This window comes from Xiphophorus maculatus, chromosome 7, assembly GCF_002775205.1.
Source record: "Xiphophorus maculatus strain JP 163 A chromosome 7, X_maculatus-5.0-male, whole genome shotgun sequence".
Lineage (NCBI taxonomy): Eukaryota > Metazoa > Chordata > Actinopteri > Cyprinodontiformes > Poeciliidae > Xiphophorus > Xiphophorus maculatus.
Genome location: NC_036449.1, coordinates 23,261,273 through 23,282,961, shown reverse-complemented (window position 1 = coordinate 23,282,961; position 21,689 = coordinate 23,261,273). Strand labels below are relative to the sequence as shown.

Genomic DNA, 21,689 nt, shown 5'->3' with positions numbered 1-21,689 from the left:
CCTCTTGCAACACATACACAGAGGGCAAGATGGAAATAAATATTGGTAAGTAATATAGGCATAAAATCAATATCTCGTACATCCCTACTTGTTACAGGTTTAAATATTTGCGACTTTTGAGAAGAAACAGAACTGCTGCCTGGATATAATGCATGTCTCCCTGCAAACAGAAGTTTTAAAACTTAGTCCATTTCATCCACTATATTGCAAGTTCCATTTTTAAAAACAATTCATTAAAGCATTTTTCTGTAATTAACATTAAAGGTAAAATCTGACCTCTACAGACAAATTCAGTGAAAGTCTAATTTGGCTACATTTGAACTATTAGCGTTTTGCTGCAGTGTGATGACAGAGCATAAATTATTACCCCTTTTTAATCTACTCGCACATCTAAAAATAACACTGAAATTAACAGAAGAATAAATATAGATTTAACCCTCATACATTTCAACAATTTATATTATTTCTGCATTCAGAGGAGAAATATAAAAAAATGTCATTATAAAAAAAAGATACTGCAAAGATCTTTATGCAAGTACAAGAGCCTTGTCCGAATGTAGGCCTTGGCTTTGAGGTGACATTTCTCTCTGTGTGAGTGGGTCACTTCATGCCGCAGGATGCTGTGGTTACACTAGAGCAGTGATTACAAAGCAAATCTCACATTATCCTCAGGAATCTGATCTGACAAGTAAGAAAATGAATGACTGGAAGGTTTCTCTGAGCTGAATGAAATTAAACAAATCTTTACTTTTCTACCCTTTAAATCCATTAAGGCGGGTCTCTGCAGCAGGAGACAGGTAACATTTTTCCTCCTCCTGCACTTCCAGTGCATTAACTTGGTTAAAATTAAATGACCAGGGTAGAACTTTACCATTTAACAATTGTGGGTGTGGAAGTTGATATTATTAAAAGATGAGCTAGTTGGATCTTTTTAGCTTGAAGATGGACTCAAAAACTAATTCCCCAACCTACATACAGTTTTTAGATGACACTTAAAAGTAGTGGTGCAGAAAAATATGTCTTTCAAGCAACCATTATTTTTATGAACAATGATCCATCACCTGCATTTATGTACTTCACAAGACTGGCCAGTCAAAAGCCTTAAAGACAAGAAATGACAACTCACACATCAACTAAGAACTTCTGATCCTTGCTTAAACAGAAGATGTCAAATACTTATTTGTAAATTTGAAGCTGTGAACAGAATAAAACTTCAACAGATTAAAGTACGCATTTCAGATTGAGCTTCCTTTTTCAATTAGCTGCATAATAATCCTCCACACAAGTTATAGTTGTCCTATAATTGTGCACACATATATTTTCCCAAGAAAGCCAAACCCTTACTTTTACATCCATAAAATATTCCTATCTGAAGTTTAACATTTTAGATTGGCTGAGAGAACTGTGTCCAATAATAACATATAGAAAAAAGACACCTTGTCTAATTATTGTGTAACACCTGCAAACATCACATTTGACTTATAGACACATTTAGGCAGGGTAGCAGTAATATTTTATTACAGATATCTCGAAGTTACAAATGTTTCACTGTTACCCACAAGAATTGTGCCAAAAGCACCTTCTCTTTCTCTGTATTTTGCCTGAGATGAGAATTCAGACTAAGCCTGTTGAACTGTAGAATATTCTTTGACTCATCATTTGAACAGGCAGGATAATGAAAGCAGCAGTCGCTTGTTCAGTGTTTCAGTGTCCAACCCCCGCACTGTGAAGTGCTCAGATATCTTTCACCAGTTCTCACGCAATCAATGCAATTATGCCCATTCAACAAAACTCAGTGGAGGCATGAGATATATGCCGGTGTGTAGACAGCTGCATCGATTAAAGCAAATGTTGTGTCCCTTCTGTCCGGTAAATGAAAGAACAATGGCTAAAACATTTCTGGTAAAGATGAACTGTTTAATTTTGAATTGAAGCAAACAATAATGGTAAAAGAAAGAAAGCGCAGCTGACAGACTGAAATTTGTTATCGTTTGGTGACTTTTGAAAATACTTCAAATAGAAATACTACAAATATGAGCGGTGCAAAAAAATACTGGCAAACCAAACATTTTCTGAAGTTTATGGAGCAGCATCCTGTTTCCTCTTCATTTGTTCACTGACAGTGTAAGACAGCAGAAACATCAGTCAATGAATGCAACTTAAAATATCTAAAGTTTTGTGTCTTCAGAAGAACATATCCTGGAAGAGGTTTTGTCCCATCTCAATGTAAGCCTCCTTTTCCTGCATAGACATCTGCTCCACTAGCTCCGGCCTCTGGCTCACCTCTCTGTATGAGAACGGCCGACCCCCCACCATCACCATCGGCTCATCCCCCACCTCCTCAAAGTCGTCGTCGTCATCCTCTTCTTCGACCTCTTCAACGGCGCGATGCTGAGAGGCTGTGGCAGTGGTAGGGCCTGAGGGAAGTTCGTCCTCTGATTCACTGGTGTCGCTCTCTGAGTCACTGGCGTTAGCTGTGGCGGAGGCAAGACCCCTGGCAGCTGCGCTCGCTCCACCCACACCTGCTCCAGCGACAGCTCTCTTCTCGTGGATGAGCAGGGCGCGCATTACTTCCTCGTTTTCGTCCGCCTGGCCTGCTCCGTGACCGGCTGCGCCATCCTGAGCTCCGGCTGCGATGTCGCCACCTGCGGAAGAAAAACTTTTAATTTAGAAAAAATTCCCCCAAGAAAAATAAACCTCAGTGAATGGCTTAGCTTCAAAATACATTAAAGATCTGTTGTTATTGTATCAAACTTCCAGACCACTCAGGTCTTGAGGTTGTAGTCTGCTCTGCATCCGCAAAATCTGAACAAAACAAGGAGAAGCAGCATTCAGCTTCTACCAGGTCTGATTGCCACATGCCCTTGTTTTGAGAAACAAAGTCAGCGTGTGATCGTTCACTGAAGCCCCACACTGAAAGAGGAAGACAATCTTAGTTAACAATTATCTGTCTTCACTTCCCTTCCCTTCCATGCCCTTTAGTTTCACTGAAAGTTTAGATTGGTGCTGGCAGCATCATGCTGCAGGGATACGTTTCTTCAGCAGAGTCAGAGAAGCTGGTCAGAGTTGATGAAAAGATTATTGGCACTAAATAAAGAGCAATTCTGGAAGACAACCTGTAAGTGACTGCAGAAAAAAATTCATCCCCCAGCAGGACAATGAACCAGGGCTGAAACAAATAAATCGGATTAATTGTGATTAGTTGACTGTTGAGAATTGTCAGTTAATTTGGTAGCGTATTAATCATTAATATACTCAAAAAAGGCCATTTTCTTAAAGAACAACATACTCAGAGCAGTAATTAATCCAAAACTGTAAAAGAAAATATATACTTTTTGCATCTAAGGTAAAAAAAATTCTTTGTCACTCTTCAAGTGGTATAGTTTCAGCTTCACTTACTTCAGATTTTGTAAATAGCTGTCTGATGTTGGGTCAAACAGAAACAGCAGAGCTTTTCACATGTTGATGTTAAACATTTTTTTTTTTAGCTGCAGATGCATCCTCTGCTACAAATGACCAAGCATACACAAAGGAATGTTCTTATTGCATTTTAGGCAAGAAAATGTTTGTTGTCTTATCTGAAAAATGAAATGATTTTTTTTATGTATTTTTAATGTTGTTTAAAATAAGCTTCAGAGGTTAAATGAAAAATTTCTAGAAAGTGTCAATTCTTTTTAACCCGATTAATTTTCAGACTAATCAATAGAATATTTGATTGCTAAAATAATCAGTTACTTACAATGAACCTAAACAAACAGCTGATAATTTAAAATTCAGGTACACAGAAAAATGGGAACAAATAAACGGTTTATTGCCATTTTATATCTGGATTCTGTGAAGTTAATTCCTGAGCAAAAAGGCCATAAAAGAAGGTTTGCAATAAAGAATGTGTTTAAAATATGACATATTTGGGGAAAAAAGCCTTTTATAGTTTACCAACATAAAAACATGGCAGCACAGTTAAATAAATGAAGTCATTCTAGGGCCCATTAGTTGAATTTCGATTTCTCAGAGGCATTATCAGGGGATTAGGACCAAAATGCCTCTGGACCCAACTAATTAGACTTACAACCAGTAAGAGCAACACAACACGTGATGTAGATCTGGGCCATTTGGCAGCCGCCCACTTATCTGCTCTGACTTGGAGTAGAGAAAGTCAGAGCCCCCACTACATCAACAACAGTGGCTGACCGACTTGAGGAAGGCTCAGTAGATTTATGTTGGACCAGAAGGACGTCTGAAGTCCAATTTGCCAGAACAAATAAAGCTAGGGTTGTTCAATCCTCTGATCTGCTGTAAATCCCTCATGTCACCTTAACTCACTAAAGAGAAAAACTAGAGAACCGGAACAACAGAAAAAAAGAGAGACGAAAAACTGTACCCTTTATGACTCTATAAGCTAAAAAAAAAAAAAAAAAAATGCTAATTTTTTTCTGAACAGAAAGAAAGCATGGCTCAGAGGAATGTTTCACATAAAGAAGAATTCACTCACGGATCTTGAGAGCATCTGGCTCGTTGTAAGCCCCCTGTACCGTGCTCTGCGTCAGCCAAACGGGCCGCTCCTTTGGGGGCTTGCCCTCATTGACCTGCTTCTTTTGGTCGTCCTGCTCCTCCATGCTGATAACTACATTCTGGATGTACAAATCAGCGTAGGTCGATCCTTTATTAGACCAGGCTTCGCGGTGTGGTCCGCCTGCAGCATTTCCTGCAGCAGCTGCCGCTCGTTCACGGCTAAAGGAAAAAAAGAATGCAATTTCAAAAAGCAAAATAAAAAACAATAGGATTAGGAAAACAATGATACATTTTAGTTAAATTACTTTTAGAATAAAACAAGCACTGACAATAAAATGAAAACATAAAAGCCATTTCCATTTCTGTGGATGAATAAATACAAAGGTGAGCTACAATCCGCCTCCTGACTGAGGCGGTAAGTGGTGTGTTGCTGTGAGACTTGTTTCGAACGGACCTCTGTTTGAGAGCGGGGATCTCGGTGGGCTCCGGCTCCAGCAGGTCATGGGACAAGTTAATATCTTCGGTTTCGCGTAGGAGTGCGTAGATGGGCTCGATTTGCTCATTAAAGCGGGCCACAAGTGTCCTGGCGTCAGGGCAGACCGATTCATCTTCTTCTACCTCAGTCTGACAAAAGGTGCAGCGAAACATACCTGCAGGGAAGCAAAGAACTCAGAATGAAGCAAAAAACAGAATTAAAACAAGAAATTGCATTTCATGGAAGCCACTGTAACAGGCTAACTTAATAAGAAATATGTTCTTCTGACCATCTAACTGATGCATGACAATGTGCTCTGCATTTCAGGTGTATCCATTGTACATAAAGTGCAGATGTTTCATTACTTAAAACATACATGGTGTTATTCTGGGTTCTAACATAGATAAGCATGCTAGTTTTATGCAAATAGCTATGAAAAAAAAAATCTTACATAAAAACATACAAAAACTGAAACACCTAAAACATGAGCACTAATTAGAGATGTCCCCACTTTTGAAAGTGGATCTTTCTTTTTGGGCCAATGGGTTGCTGATTTGCCCATTTATTGGTCTGCAGTGATTATCAGAAATTATACTGATGTTTTTTCCAAGGTTACTTGATTTTTTCCATGGTGATGACCTAATTTATTGACCTAATAAATGCTTATGACCTAAGCATTACCATTACTGTGTAGATCTCAGGTCAGGCAGACACCTACCTTAACTCTGACGTTACTAAAAGACCCCAAATGTTTCCAAATCCAGCGCATTCAACGACATGCAGAGATTGAAAGTCCAAAAGTATTTTTGCTGTAAAAAACTCAAACTTATTGTAGACTCCAGGTCAATTAGCTTCTATGCCATTTAATTTTGACAAAGAGTCCCAAAGGAAAGTATGAATAATTGTCCTGCTCCTTTTCTGAACAGAAAAACTGCAAAAGTACAAAATGGAATAGGACTGAAATGACCACACCTGCTAAAGTCTAGATTTCTGTTGTAGCTACCAGAATGAACATCTAGTATCACTGCACAACAATGAAAGGCTTTATTCAAATAGGTTCTTCAGGCTTCATTGGTGTATCTTCAGCAAAAATGTAGAGAGTAATCTTGGCACTGGTTCAGTATTTTACCAAATATAGGGAACAGCTAAAAAAATCTCTGAGTATTTTAGAAGGGATTCTGAAAATGCTCAGTGACCTGTCACTGCAGCACCTATGAAACAGATCTAGGATGAATGAGCGTGGAGAATCTGTACTCCAAAAAGTCTCCAAGCCCTTTTTGTAGAGTTCTAGACTATATTTTGCCATTTGTTTCTCTGCACAACAAAAATTGAATTCAAATAGCTTTCTGTGTGCGCTCTGACTTGGTGGAAATCGCACACTAGCAGGTAAACACTAACTCAGCCTTGACTGTGAAGATAATGTGTAGAGAAAATATGTGGCAGGTAACCTAGGTAACCAGATTTTTTTTTTGTTGGAGGAGGTGGTCGGGGGGGTAATAATTTTAAAAACATTAAATTATTTTTTGAGGGCTGTTGGAAATTGTATGCAGTGTACCTCACCCCTTGCCTCCAAACAGTAAGAGATGGATGTGTCTGACCATCTGCTTCTCTTCCTGATCTCAGTTTCAATAATTGGAGGCATTCCAACATTAGCACAGACCTCATGCCTGCTTTTAGCCCTTTGTGTGCATCAGGGATGGAGCAAAACAAAGAATGCATGCTCATTTTGGGCTTGAGGCAGAGAGAAAAATGACTGCTTAAATAAACAAGCAGAAAAACTGTTGTTAATGACCAGACGGATGCCTATAAATGTGATTACTTCCTATCATGATATAAAGACCAAAAAAGCAGTTGCAAAACAGTAAAGATGCTGATATTTCTCTAAGTTGAGTAAACAAGAAATGATCTAAAAGGAGGCAACTGAGAAGGAAAGGGGAAAAAAAAAGATGTGTTTTGCTCAAGCTGCAGGGTTCTGGCTCTTCTCCGAGGGTCAGGCTGAGATTGAACTGAAAGTCCAGCACTGTCATTTCCTATCCCAATGGGATCCCACTGAGTGTTGCTGGCCCCACAGAGGCTACCAGTCCATCAGACTATTATGAGATCTGGCTACTTGATTTTAAACAGCTTCCTTTGGGTTTCCCTTTACAGTAGTAACTAATTCAGAAAATGCTCAAAAATTGAGAGCATACTGTAGGATAAAAATCCGTCTCCACATGACGGTTAAAAAGGAAAAGTGAATCTTGTGTTGACCCTCTGCAGAAATGCATGCAGTTACTGTTAGAAAGATAGTTAATGTGTTCATCATTTTCACAGTTAAATCATTTTATTGGCTGAAAAGGAATGGTGAGGTTCAGTTTGAAATGTTTAAATTCATTACATGTTTCTTTCTTTCTATGTGTTTCTTCCTTATTTGACATAAGATCTATAAAATGTGAATGCTAATGTGGTTTAATCTATAGCAATATTTAGTTTTATGCATTCTTGTTTTTTATTTTTGCTAATATTATGTTAATTTTCTTCAGAAGTATCTGGTATAATGCGATTTACCATTCATCACATTTCACTGTGAAATAATATGACTACTATTCTTTCTGAAAATAATTTGGCATCAAGGGAGAGGGGTGGACGTATGGCCAACACCAGGAAATTAGATTTGTCTAATATTAAGCAGCTGATAATTGTATTTGCTTTGAATTTAATACAGTGTGTCATTTCAACAATAATGCAAATTGACAGCATATCTGGAAGGAGTACTAGGTTTTTTGCACAAGCTTTTATGGGCAATGAGAAGCTCTAATGAACAACTACATTTATAAACCTTTTCTTGGATTTGTTAAATCATAGATACTATAGAGAAGAATTGTCTCTTTGGGATATATTCAAGAAATGTGCCTTCAACCTGCCTGACATAAAGACATCTGAAAAAAAAAACTTAACATTGCTGTATGACTGGAAGTCTGGAACTGCTAGAAAATGTAAGTGTGAAGCTTTATGGGCAAAACCCAATTCCAACAGGTACAATGCAACTTAAAAAAAATATATATGGTAATTAAAAAAAAAAACTGTGTAATTGTACAATGAACTTAACAGTATGGTATTTTCATAGTTTTTGCTTGTGCAGTCTTATGCAGCTAAATAGCAGAATTTTAAAAATACATGTTTTAACAGGATGTTTTTGAAGAAGATTTGTGTGCACATCATGTTGGAGATAATTCCATCCCTCAAATCCCCACAGCTGCAACATTCAGTGACCCTCGATTATTTCTGCACATATAATTGATCGGAGGAAAGAGCGGTGGGCAGCATGACTGGACAAACTGTAATTTATTTATTGAAACAACCTTGGATGAAGTGAAAAATATTTGATATCAACAAATATCCATAACATAGGACCTGTGAAATTGTTTGAACTGATATGTGTTGAAAGACTTGGCAATAAGCCACTCAGGAAACAGGAACTAAGCAACAATGTACAGAAAATATACTGAAGAGAATAGGGTGGTTTCATGGAATTATCTCTGAAAGAGTTCATAGCCATTTAAATATGATTAAATATTTTAATTTAAGCAATGCAGGTTCATTGATATAGTAAATCATTCCATTAGTACAATATATTTTTTCAATATGTGCTTTCACTGCCATCTAGAGGCAAATTAAGCTGCATGAGACAAAAAGAATCTGTGAATTAATCAATTTTGATGGTGTGTCTTTGAACATAGACCTCTTCTAGTACCAATTATATCAAAATATCAATTCTTGTCAAAACCCTGCTCAGTAGGAAGGAATACAAAATGGTGCATGCGATTTTGATATCTGTGTTTCCCCAAAACTGTCCAACTACTTTTGTCTTTTAAGTGTAATAAGAAAAAGGCAGGAAGTGTTTCAGGAAAACTGCTTTGTGTCAAGTATTTACCAGTCATATGATCGAAAAGCTGATTGGCCTCCAGGTCAGTGAAAGTGGAGAAGCAGCAGGGGCACCTGAAGGAGGCGCGGCTGGTGGAGTCCCGTTCGTCTGTCTCAATGCGGCGCCGCATGTGATCCAATTTGTACTTTACAACGTTAACCAGCACTCTAAACAAAAACAAAACATGTTTTGTAGCTTATGTGGAATTAAATGCATCTTAGCTATACTGCAGAATGAAATCCATAAATAAATAAATATAAACAAACCTGTAGTTAATGAAATAGTAGTTGTGACGCGTTGTCTTGCCATCAGGTGCTGTCTCCACTCTCATACGGCACTTAACAAACTTGTCCGCTTTCAGGGTGTTGAGCACAGAGCGCAGCTGTTTCCGGTCAAACTTCAGCAGCTCCAGCATGTCCTCTTCTCGGACACATGGGTTACGTATCAGCACGTCCAGAGCCAAGGCATGTTCTACTCCATAAAACCCTCTTACAACCTGCTTAGCCAGCCGCTTCAGAGATGCAGGGACTTCGGTTAGTACCTCAGGTTCAATCATTTTTAGCTGTGGAGAAAGAAACATAACTATAAAAAAAGTCCAGACCTATCTAATAAAATTAAAAAGGAAGAAAGGAAGCAAGAAGATTAATAAAAAAAGATACATGTTTAAGCATGCTTTATCTTCTTTACATTTTTATCAACAACTAGAAATGTCAAAAATCTGAATTCATACTGTAAATTCTATGGCTTTGGAAGTACACTGGAGAATTTTAATACTGTTTATAAAATTTATTTTATCCATGTTCATATCTTTATAAAGCAAATTTAAGCAATCGATATCTGGTTTGAAATATGATGACTTTTTTAACTTAAAGACATACAATTTACATTTCCGCAGGTTTCATTTACTCATGTGACGTTTTGTTTTTATCCGAGAGGGAAAAATTGTATGTAATAGTAACGATGCTTCAATGAAGTTCAGAATTTGAAGGAATAATGAATACCGTAGACCAGGGGTGGGTACTCCTGGTCCTCGAGGGCCGGTGTCCTGCAACTTTTAGATGCATCTCTACTTCAACACACCTGAGTCAAATAATGAGGTCGTTAACAGGACTCTGGAGAACTTGACTGCACTTAGGAGGAGATTCAGCTGTTGGATTCAGGTGTGTTGGACCAGGGAGACATCTAAGAGTTGCAGGACACCGGCCCTCGAGGACCAGGAGTGCCCACCCCTGCCGTAGACTGCAAAAACACACCAAGGGGAAAAACTGCCAGCAGAGAAGATTGAATATTTTGACCAACTTATTTACGGATTCAGTTTCTAAACATACACAAAATGATGACTAATTTTATACAACCAGACAATACTAGCGACAAAGTAATCACAATTTACCTGAGCGTAATTTAAGCTAAGTCTAACAAAGGAACAAACATTTGTAGGAATTTGGTCGAGATATTCGTCTTTAAATGACAAGCCCTTGATAAAATAGTCTTTACAAACAACAGTTTGCTTATAAATATCTATACAAATTTAAACAAGCTATAAGAGTTTACCTCATGGTAACTACATTTCTAAAAGTTCGTTAGCCTCTTACCTATTACTCTTCCGGTTTCACCAGTAACACAGATCGAAACGCTAACTTAAGCCATTTCAGATTAAAGTTACTCGATCATATTGTCAGACAAAAACGGTTTAATCAATCAGCATTCTTCTACACTTCCGAATGTTTCAGTTGCTAAGTTTAGCTAATGTGCTGCAAGAATTAACCTGAGATGGTAACCCCGGAAGTAAAGCTGTAGCCCTAAATTCCTACTAAATTTCTATTGGGCAGAAATGGCACTGGGCGGAAAGGTCTTTTGGAATAGACCAATCAGTGTACATAAAATTATCTTCAAGGCGGGGATAACTTGTTGTTCTTCCGGTACTCTTCGTCATCAGAAATGGCTTCTCTTGACAGGGTAAAAGTGTTAGTTTTAGGAGATTCTGGTAAGCTACGCTCTATTTTTCTTTTACAAATGACAGCAAATGTATATGTAGCTACTTTTTATCATTGGTTTTCTTTTAATCCAGACTTAGTTTCGGTGGTGTGAAAACCATATCTTGGTTAAGAGCCTATAAATTACAACTACAAATCTGTTTTTGCAGCTATGATTGACGCATTAACAGAAAAAGAAAAATAAATAAACAATGGTACTTGTGGATGTTACAAATGTAGATAAATGTAGTAGTAGCCATATTACTATCTATATGTATAAGTAAGCTCAACTCTTCTGGCGCATCAAAAGGAAACAGAACAAAGCTCTGTTTTGAATTGATATAAAAATAAAGACTACAGATAAAGCCACTGACACAATTATCAGCTAGCTTGATGGGATTCTGTGTCATAGTTTGTTCCACTTTACCTGATTTTCTGCTGTGTGGAAAATGACGCATTGTATTAAACGCAGGTAAACGAGTCTGTTTATATTCTTCAACAAAAGGGAAGTGCAAATATCAAGCAGCACTAAAAGACATTGAAAACCAACCTCTCCCAGACTGTTGTGCTCAGGATTTGTTATATAACTGTATGCATTTCACATACAATCGTTTCAGTGAACCTTTCTATATGTTTTTTTATCATTTACAGGGGTTGGCAAATCTTCCTTAGTCCATTTAATATGTCAGAATCAGGTTTTTGGAAATCCATCTTGGACTGTTGGCTGTTCTGTGGATGTACGGGTAAGCACTGCAAACATGTCGCATCATTAATGAGAGGAAATGATTCTGTTACCTTTGTCAGATTGCCATTTATTTGGAAAATGCTGCACAATTTTAACCAAATTTACCATGCATAGTCATTATTGTAATTCATAAGGATGCCACAAAATTTAATATAAAATTATGCACACATATTCAAATGTAACTCCATGATACCAAATCATGACTAAGCAATAATTCTGAAAACTATTCCATCTGCTATAATGTGCAGCATGGGTTTTTTTAGTCAGACACACCTCCTAATGACTGATTCACTTTTTTTTTTACTAAAGTACCATCATATCACTTCATATCTACTCCAATTATAGGTTCAAGATTACAAAGAAGGAACCCCTGAGGAGAAAACTTTCTACATTGAGCTATGGGACATTGGAGGATCAGTTGGCAGTGCCAGCAGTGTCAAAAGCACCAGAGCAGTCTTCTACAATTCAGTAAATGGTAAAATAAAATAAAGAGAAAGATTTGTATCTAGTTCAAAGCTCTCAAATCTTATTGCAGTGACTTTATTTTATATTTTTATGTTTTGTAGGAATAATATTGGTACACGATTTAACAAATAAGAAATCTTCCCAAAATCTCTACCGCTGGTCAATGGAAGCTTTGAATAAGGATTCCTCCCCAACAGGAGTCATTGTCTCAAATGGGTTGGCTTTCATCAGCAAAATATTTTCTAAACCTTTAAGCATGCAAAAGCTACAACTCATGTGACCTGAACTGCTTCTTTTTTTATGTTCATGTAAATGCAGTGAGTATGACAGAGAACAGTTTGTTGAGAACGCAGTGCCTTTGCTGCTGATCGGAACAAAGTTTGACCAGATTCCAGAGAACAAACGCAGTGAAGTTCTCACTAGGACGGCCTTCCTTTCTGAAGATTTTAATGCAGAGGAGATCAATCTTGTAAGTTTCTTTTTTAACTGAACTTTGAAAACTGGATGTTAGAACAACTGGCTGTTTGTTAAACCAAGGTAATATTTCAAATGTTTGTTGGTTTATGATTCAGTTTATTGTGAAGTGTTGAGAAATGTTTCTCCACCCCACACATTTCTTGTTTTTGTTTTTTTCTTTTGTCACATTTAATATGTTTTGAGGTCATCAATGAGACAAAGATAATCTGATTATATTCAGTTTTACAAATTATTTTTCTTTATGAGGTGAAAAAATTATATCAAAAACCAACCTAGCCTTTATATAGAAAAGCAATTTTACCCTTTGGTAAAGCAATAATTTACTGTGTTTAACAACACTTTTGGCTGCACAGTGGCGAAGTATGTACACCGTAGCCTTGCAGCTAGAAGGTCCTGGGTTCAATTCTCAGACCGGGGTCTTTCTGCATGGAGTTTGCATGTTCTCCCTGTGCAAGCGTGGGTTCCCCCTGGGTATTCTGGCTTCCTCCTACAATCTAAAAACATGACTATCAGGTTAATTGGTCTCTAAATTCGTCTTAGATGTGGGTGTGTGTATGTGCATGGTTGCTTGTCCTGTCTGTCTCTGTGTTGCCCTGCGACAGACTGGCTACCTGTCCAAGGTGTACCCCGCCTCTCGCCCAAAATGTCTTGCTGGAGATAGGCATCAGCACCCCTCCCAAGCTCACTAAAGACAAAGGCGTACAGAAAATGGATGGATAACAACACTTTTTCGAACGCTGAGCTCAATTTCACTAGCCACTCCTAAGCTTGATTACTGTTAGACCTGTAGAATCAAGAAAGAAAGAAATGGCACAAGGCCTGAAGCTGTTAGGCTGACCATGCTGACTCCAGGTCCAGATCTAAAGTCAGACATGGGCTGGAATTTATGAATTCTGCTTTCTAGCAGAAAATCATAGGAGAGAATTTCCCACCATCAGTTTGTGACCTGAAGCTAATGCTGGGCATTAAAACAATACAATATTTCATTAAGAAACATAAAATAATACTATTAAAATTAGCTTAACCTGAATCATTAATACTACATCAGTCAATATCATGACAATAAAGCAAATACAAAGGAACTCTGGCAGAGAGGCGCTCTACTCTCTTTGTCTTACTTACCAAAATCCCCTGCATGTGGAAACAAACACAGTGGTTTACCACCCGAGAAAAAAGCTGAATATTATCATGTTTTCCCAGGACTGCACAAACCCAAGATACTTTGCTGCAGGCACATCAAATGCTGTGAAACTTAGCCGTTTCTTTGATAAGGTGAGGAACCTGAATTGTGCATTGCAATGTTTTATTAATTTTAGGGCAATCTGGTGGATCACGGAGGTCATAGTACAACAGAACATCTCTGTTTTAAAGCTACTTGCAGTGTCTCTGTTTTGGTGGTCTTCAGACAAAGTGAAAGTGAAATCCAAATATGCAAATATACATTGTAACTTTTTTTTAAAGCTAATGTTTAAATAAAAATAAAAAATGTTTTCTTTATTTGTCATGTTTTGTAGTAATCAGAAAAATCTTATGATTTTTGGTAGGTAATAGAGAAGAGATATTTCACCAGAGATTCAAGTCAGGTGAGTTTTATGTTTGCTTTTCATGAAAGTTAAGAAATAAAATCACCTGACACTGAAACATTTTAAAGAATTGAATGTGTCACTGTTTAAATAGAATATAGGTACAAATGTAGACTAAAGTGTGAAATGAACTTTCCTTTCATTTCCTTGCAGATGACAGGCTTTACTGACAGAAAAAGGTTCAGCTTCAAAAGTTTGCACTATGACTGAGTTCCATGAATGCAACAGTGGTGGTCTGTGGTTGTTTTTTTTTTTACCAACACATCTGTGAGTTGACATGTTGGAGACCAGCCGTAGCAGCATAAACAACCTCACCTCCGCCTCTTTCTGTTATTTTATATTCTTTTGACCTAAATGTGAACTCAAAAAAGAAATTTAATGTAAATTGGGAATACATCTTTTAGATAATATGCAAGGTGTATTATTTGGGAGTATCTTTTTATTTTAAATGAACTACTTATTTTTTTTTCTATCATCAGCAAATCATCTTGTCCACAAACAAAACACTTCTATCAGGTTTTTACATGTAGATTTTACTAAACTTTCCATTCAATGAGGTTGCCTCAGCCTTTCATCACTTTTTCCATCCACTGCAGAAAGGATCGAACTTTAGTGAAAACATGTGGATGCTTTGGATCATCACATTTTTCTTTAAAAGTATAAGCAGCTATTCCTTGAACCTTGGAGTCGCAAATAAGAGGTCCCCCAGAATCTCCCTGCAAGAGACAAGAAAAAGACTTGATTAGGTTTTCAAAGGAACCAGCTTTTCTTTTCTAATGAAATGCTTTGTTTTTCATATTTTCATTCATGGTATGTATTCCTTGATTACCTGACATATTCCTCCCGTCTTTTTGTTAAACTTGGTGCAGATCATATGTGTGGAATTGAAATACATTTTCCAGATATGTTTGCACTCAAAGCTGAATTGGATACTCTCTGTGGTCTCCATCAGAACATCTGAAGAAGGTTTTTCTGGTCCAGTACTTCCCCAGCCAGCCACTTCACAGTTTGTGTTGGCAGGAATGTCCTCGTTTTTTGTTGCTAAATCAATTATCGCTACATTGTTGTTGACTTTGGCATTTCTTTCCAACTGTTGAGAGAATACATTGTGGAGAAGAAAAACATTACAATTAGAATTACTGTAAACTCAAAGCTGTTGTCTTAGGGATTTTTTCTGTGTCATTTCCAAAAATGTTCCCTTTGGTCTCAAATATGTTTGAGCCTTTTTTTTTAAGCTGGTTTGTATTAAAAAAAATGTGCAGCACAATTATGTGATTACAGCGGATCTCAGAAGTGTACACACCGCCAGATTTAAGCATCAAAGAATTTGATACATTTTTTGAACATTTGGAAACATCGTTCACCTTTTATTTGACAGACATGTGTTGGAGTAAAAATAATACAAAATAAAAGTTGCATACTGTTCAACTCACGCTTTGTCGGACCACCTTTTATTTCAATGTTAGCATTCAGTCTTCTTTGATGCAAGTCTTTCAGCATCCTACATTTTAACAGCCTCTCTTGCATAAGTGAAATGGTACATGGCCTGTAATTGTACAGTACTCTGTGGGGTCGCTTTACATTCCCTTCAGTCTTTCATTCATTCACATACTGATGGTGGCAAGCCGCTATGTTGTAACCACAGTTGCTCTGCCAGTCGGGCATAAACAAGGCTCCTCTGCACCGGCACCACCAGGCCTTCTGACCACCACCAGCAGGCAAAGCAGGTGAAATGTCTTGGCCAAGGACAAAACGACTGAGACAAATGGAGCAGGGGTTTCAACCGGTAACCCCGGTTACAAGTTAAGACCGTCTCCCCCCAAGATTTTTAGACTGCAAGAGCATCTCTTTTTTTTTCCACAGATCTTTTTTGTGTTAGATTTAGTTTTGGACTGTAAGACTTAAATTTTCTGAAGTGGGAGAGTTACTTTTTTTTGTTGATTTTAACTTGCTTGGAGTGTCACTGATGCGGAAAAAAAGTCCACAATTCAGATTTCTAGCAAACACCTAAAAGTTTTCTGCCAAGATTAAGTGGTATTTAGAACTTTGTAGAAATGGCTCCACGTCAACAAATATGTCTAAGACGATTATATCGAGAGAAAATAATGGAATAGCTGCATCATTCTGGTGTATTTTGCTGCTGGATGAACTGGTTCATTTCACAAAATAGATTATGTCGCGAGGAATAAACACAATGTTACTTGGATTTGTGTGTTTCTGATGCATGGTATTTGGCCTTACTGGTAATTATAAATGAAGTACCAGAAATATTTGATAAGGCAAAATTTTCAATGAAGACAAATTGTATAAATGGGGATTACCTTAAGGAGCATGATGTCATACTCAAATTGGTCGGCTTTAAATTGGGGATGTGCATGGTACTTCTTCACATTAATCCTTTGTTGGTTTCTCTCCTTCTTGCTGATGTTATGTGCCCCAAGGACGACTGTGATGTCTTGGTAACAGCTAGTAATAAAAAAGATGTACTTTAAACACAAATGCCTTAGAATTCATATTTAATTTTCTTATTGGTTTATTCTTAATGTTAATCAATCTTTTTATGTTAATTTGTTGTAATATGCACATTTTTATAATGTTCCCACACACACTCACTCTTTGCAGTGTGCTGCTGTTAGAACATAATCCTTCCGAATAAGCATCCCACCACATATATGCTTTCCTTGAATCTGGAGTGACACCATGTAGGGTCTGGAATGGGGTTTTGCAACTTTGCCACCTGTTATTCCATACTCAGTTGCCCCTTTAAGAGTGAAATGTAAAAGTTCAGTCAAATAAAACCTCATATCAGGCAAACAATGGGCATTTTCTGGCTTTTTAAACACAAAAGCCAATATGGACATTTGAAAATTGGAAAAAAAAATCTCTAACTTTAAACTTGTTTCTGATTTAAAAAAAAAAAAAAAAAAAAAGATCTACTCTTACCACTGAAGTTGATGAGCAGAAGCACATAAATGGCGGCAATTGCGTGTAGCATGGTTGCAGGGAAAGGATAAACAGCCTGGTGTGCAGAGCCCCCTCAACACCTTCTGTACTCTGCCTCAAAACTCACAAACGGAAACACCGACTGGTGGGGAGGTGTTAAAAAGATTCATGCATGAGTGGAACCTGTATCACACATAGCTTTGCTGTTGCTTTTATGCAGCAGTGCTACAGTATATTACCATTATATTAATATATTATTCCTGCATAATAAAAATGGTCAGGACATAACAAAACCTTTTTTTCTGCTGGGTGTATTTTTAACTAATATGTAAATTAATTAAGAAGCATTTTGTCCATTTTTTTTGATCATTAGCACGTGTTTTACAGGCTAAACTTTCTGCAATTAACAGTTTTGTGACTTAGGGCTTTTTTTCTGGTGGCTGACTTTAGTGATGTATTTCAGCTGACATAGAAACTAAAACCACAACTTTAAACCACCAACTTTCTATTCCATGGGGGTTATTTTTCTTGATCAAAAAGGTTTTTTTTCTTTTTTGTGGTAGCATTTGAATATAGTAAGAGGCAAATAGATCACACACAAATATGAACTTACACAAATTATTCAAACAGTTAGAATGTCAAGGCTGCATTTTAAAAAAGTTGTTCAGTTATTGAAGTTTTGGTGGTTAAACTACCACAGCAGCTGAACATTTCGAAATCACATCGTCTTTTAGTATAAATACAAAACGAAATGCAACCCTAAGCCCAGATCACGTTGTACCACATTGTTTACCGCGACACAGTCTCTTCCTGTGAATGAGATGGTTTACTTTCATTACCTGACAGGGGGTAAAAACAATGCCTTAGGCATTATAGACTTTTTAGGCCCTGCCATTGTACTTTTATCTGATTTTTGTTGACTTCTTTGCAAGTTCTGCTGGATTACGTATTCAACACCTCCATGAAACTTCTTAGCAGAGAGAAGAAACTTTGGACTCAATAAAAAAAGAGTGTAGCACAGGAGATGATATGGCTCCCCAAATAACCACAGACATATAAAGCTTTACCTTGGACAAGAAAGAAAGTTGTATTCTCCACCTTTTTTCCAGTCAAAGTTGATCAAAGTATCACAAGTCGTTTGGTTTCAGACTGAAGAAAATCAGACCAGGAAGCAGAAATCTCCCAATTAAATTTGCATAAAAAAATTATGTCTGACTTAGGTTTTTCCTCATAAAAAACCCCAAAATTTCAGAATCAAGCTAAGTTTTAGCATTGTTTTATTAAAAAGCTGTTCTCTCACCATTTTAATTTATTTTGAATAATCAAGGAAAGAAAGATCTATTTATTGTTATGCATTTATTCATTTACTTGCTGTTTTAGAATTTATGGGACCCATTAATATTTTCTCTGAATACCTTGAAGGTATTCAAGGTATTCAGCTCATCAGTGTTTAGCAAGCTCATCAATGCTAAACACAAAAGAAGTTAGCCACTGCAAAGAATGCAAGTGTTACAGGTTCTCAGCTTCATTATCGGACATGTGATAGGACCTTTGACCCATAAGACAATTGTGTGAATCGTCATATGGCAACCACTGGCCTGTCATTCTGGCTGCCACAGAATCATTTATGTGTTCTTGAGTCTTTAGTTTTGGGTTAAACATTTTTTCTTAGCGATTCTGTAAATTTGAAAGGTGTTCAGGTGTTAATACTGTCATGAAGTGCGGTGTAGGTGGGTGGTGAGGCAGACGCTTGAGACCCAGGTAAGATATATGATGACCGTTTAAAGGTGAAAGTGCAAGATCCAAAACACCAGGCAGCACGACTGAGTGGAAGCCAGGGCTCAACGCCGGTAGCAACTGGTTATTAGACTGGACAGCAAACAAATCGGTGCATACGACACGCACAAACGACTGCAAGACAAGGACCCGACGAGGACGCAGACACACAGGTGGCATTTAAATACACGGGAGGGTAATCACAGAAACGAGACACACCTGGGAATGATCAAGGGGAGAACAGGACAACACAGAGACACAGAAAACTCAAAATAAACATAGAAAAACACAGATCCTGACAAATACCTTTTCATCAACCATGTTTGTTCATTGAGCAGCATAGTTTATTTCTGCATCCTACTCATGAAGAGGTCATTGGTGGTTGTGGCAGCATATACTTATGAACAGTGTTTTGTGTGAGGGGGTTTGTGGTTGGGTCTTCACATCTGTAGTACTAAGCCATGGCATTTATAGACAACAAACCTGTGGTTACTCTTTTCTATAAGTGGATGAGTAAGAAACAAATGCTGAAACTTTCATTGATAGTTTGAAGTGTAGAGGTCTTTCAAATAATAAAGAAACTTACTTAGGAATTTGGCTTTATTGTGGATTCTAACAATATCATAACTACAGTATATTGGTAATTTGTTTCTGAAACAAGAGTTTTCAAACAATGTAATGCAGGGTTGTCACAGCTTTTTGTTTTTTGTAAAAGAAAATAAACTGGGTACAACATTGGTCTTATTCCTGCATTATTTTTTTGATCCAGGGAAGAAAGAAATTAACTTTAGTAAATACGTGTGGGAACTTTGGATCGTCACATTGGTTTTCAGCAGTAAAAGCAGTTATACCCTGAAGCTTGTTTTTGCAGATCAGAGGTCCACCAGAATCACCCTAGAAAAAAAGGCAAGAAGACCTGAATTAAATTCTTCATAAGTTATAGTACATTTTTGAAAAAGAAAAATAGATCACCATTTTGTTTTTTAAAATGTTTTTCTGCATCTGAATGAACTGCATGTAATGCTTCAAGGTCATTTACCTGACATATTCCTCCTGTGTTCCTTTTAAACTTGGTGCAAATCATTTGCTGGGCAATGAAATTCTCTTTCCAGAATTTATCACACTCAATCTTGAGTTGTGTCTTTTCTGTCGCTTCTTTCAGAACATTGGAAATGGGTTCACTTCGTCCAGTTCTGCCCCAGCCAACAACTAGACAATCAAGGTTGTCGTTTATTTTCTTTTCTTTCTTTGGTAACTCAATGGGCTTAACGTTTTCATTCAGTTTGGCGTTTTTTTCCAGCTGTGAAATAAAGTACATGATAACTTTAAAACTTTACTTGTGATTCATAAAATACTTACTAACTAACATAGTAATAATTTAAAATAATTTAAAAGTTACATACTGCAGCTTCAAATGACCAAACAATTTTACAGGTGCATTTTAAAAAATAACAGTTATTTTAGTACCTCAGTTCAGAAAGTTAAGTATTAGATGCATCATGCAGAGGGTATTTTAATAATTATGGTGTTAAAATTTGGAGTCTTCAGTAGCTGTAAGCATCAAAATTAACTAAAATAGTCATATCTCTATATTTAATGGAATTTCTATCATATAAGTTTCACTTTTGAATTGAATTACTGTTCAAATTAATTTTGATGCTTCTCCATTCATTCCATAAAACATTCACTTTAACACTGAAATAAATACTTAAAAAACAACAACAAAAAAACATTTTGTCCATCTTAGCTTACCTTAAGCAACATAATGTCATTGTGAAAACCTCTGTTGTATTTTGGATGCATGTAGAACTTTGCCACTTTGATCCTTTGCTGACTTTCTTCCTTCTTACTGAGATTTTGAGCTCCAAGTACCACTTGGTCACTTTGAGATATGAAAAATGAGAAAACAGTTTAATTTTAAATTATAACTTTCATAAACCAGTGAGTTGTTTAATAGAAGGAAATCCATTAAAAACTAGAGAGTACTTTTTTATTTCCAATATTGAATGTACTTATAATACTATAATGACGGAAGTTTTAACATTGCACAATATTTTCATCACTGTCTAAAATTAAATCAGACCAAAATTATCTTGTTTTAACTTAGTAAGAATTATCAAAAGTATTCCCATTTGCTAAATAACTAGGGTAGATCTGAAAATGAGTGTGCCAATGGGGCAGCCTAGAAACCTGACTGAGTTCTGTGAGGACAAAGTATTGTGAGAAAATTATGGAAGAAAACTGAAAAGGTTTGACAAAAATCATATAGTTTAAGACAATCAAGCCTGATACTAACTAAATGTAGGTGCTTTTCTGAATTCAAGGAAAGTAAAAAAAAATAAAATCTGGCTTTTTTGACAGTTAACAAATAGAAATAATTTTAGTACTGGGAACTAAAGCAAGAGAAATTTGTTCTGATTTAACTTCAGAGAGTAAGAAAAATGATTAACATAAACTTTGAACTTAGGGATCAAGTTAAACATACGTACAGAATGCAGTGTGCCGCAGTTAGAACAAAGTCCTTTCGAATAAGAATGCCACCGCACTTGTGCTCTGTTCCGTACTGAAGTGATGCCATGTAGGGCCTGGAGTGCGGCTTTGAAATGCGGCCTCCGAAGATGCCGCTTTCAGAAGCCCCTGTAATGAAGATTTGTCAAATGAATATCAAAGAAGACTTTTTAAAAAACTTTTTAAAATGTCAGTGTATTTAAATTTAGACTTACCAGTAAGACTGACCAGCATAAAGATGTAGACGATGCAACCTGTGTGTATCATGTTTGCTTAGATGGAAAGGATAGAGCATCTGCTTTGCTGACTCCCCTCACACTTTTCTATA

General features: G+C 36.9%; 4 protein-coding genes across 4 annotated transcripts; 1 reads left to right on the top strand and 3 right to left on the bottom strand.

Annotated features, from left to right (window-relative positions):
- Nucleotides 1-1,896: 1,896 nt before the first annotated feature.
- Nucleotides 1,897-10,677, bottom strand: gtf2e1 (general transcription factor IIE subunit 1). Its single transcript, XM_023336208.1, has 6 exons — nucleotides 10,484-10,677; nucleotides 9,158-9,453; nucleotides 8,901-9,058; nucleotides 4,967-5,162; nucleotides 4,493-4,731; nucleotides 1,897-2,645 (listed from the first exon to the last, which is right to left on the bottom strand). Exons 2-6 carry the CDS (start codon nucleotides 9,445-9,447, stop codon nucleotides 2,185-2,187), a joined length of 1,344 nt encoding a protein of 447 aa, XP_023191976.1. The 5' UTR covers nucleotides 9,448-9,453; nucleotides 10,484-10,677; the 3' UTR covers nucleotides 1,897-2,184.
- A 120-nt stretch (nucleotides 10,678-10,797) lies between these two features.
- On the top strand, nucleotides 10,798-14,378 carry rabl3 (RAB, member of RAS oncogene family like 3). The gene is made up of 8 exons (XM_005816727.2): nucleotides 10,798-10,875; nucleotides 11,516-11,607; nucleotides 11,955-12,084; nucleotides 12,176-12,290; nucleotides 12,393-12,543; nucleotides 13,752-13,823; nucleotides 14,096-14,134; nucleotides 14,288-14,378. Exons 1-8 carry the CDS (start codon nucleotides 10,830-10,832, stop codon nucleotides 14,342-14,344), a joined length of 702 nt encoding a protein of 233 aa, XP_005816784.1. The 5' UTR covers nucleotides 10,798-10,829; the 3' UTR covers nucleotides 14,345-14,378.
- Nucleotides 14,327-17,187, bottom strand: LOC102217574 (granzyme B(G,H)-like). Its single transcript, XM_023337649.1, has 5 exons — nucleotides 17,078-17,187; nucleotides 16,748-16,895; nucleotides 16,456-16,600; nucleotides 14,964-15,224; nucleotides 14,327-14,850 (listed from the first exon to the last, which is right to left on the bottom strand). Exons 1-5 carry the CDS (start codon nucleotides 17,127-17,129, stop codon nucleotides 14,698-14,700), a joined length of 759 nt encoding a protein of 252 aa, XP_023193417.1. The 5' UTR covers nucleotides 17,130-17,187; the 3' UTR covers nucleotides 14,327-14,697.
- Nucleotides 17,188-19,445: 2,258 nt separating this feature from the next.
- LOC102217322 (granzyme B-like) lies at nucleotides 19,446-21,689 on the bottom strand. Its single transcript, XM_023337417.1, has 5 exons — nucleotides 21,577-21,689; nucleotides 21,343-21,490; nucleotides 20,606-20,735; nucleotides 19,893-20,153; nucleotides 19,446-19,747 (listed from the first exon to the last, which is right to left on the bottom strand). The coding sequence occupies exons 1-5, from the start codon at nucleotides 21,626-21,628 to the stop codon at nucleotides 19,595-19,597; spliced, it is 744 nt and encodes a 247-aa protein (XP_023193185.1). The 5' UTR covers nucleotides 21,629-21,689; the 3' UTR covers nucleotides 19,446-19,594.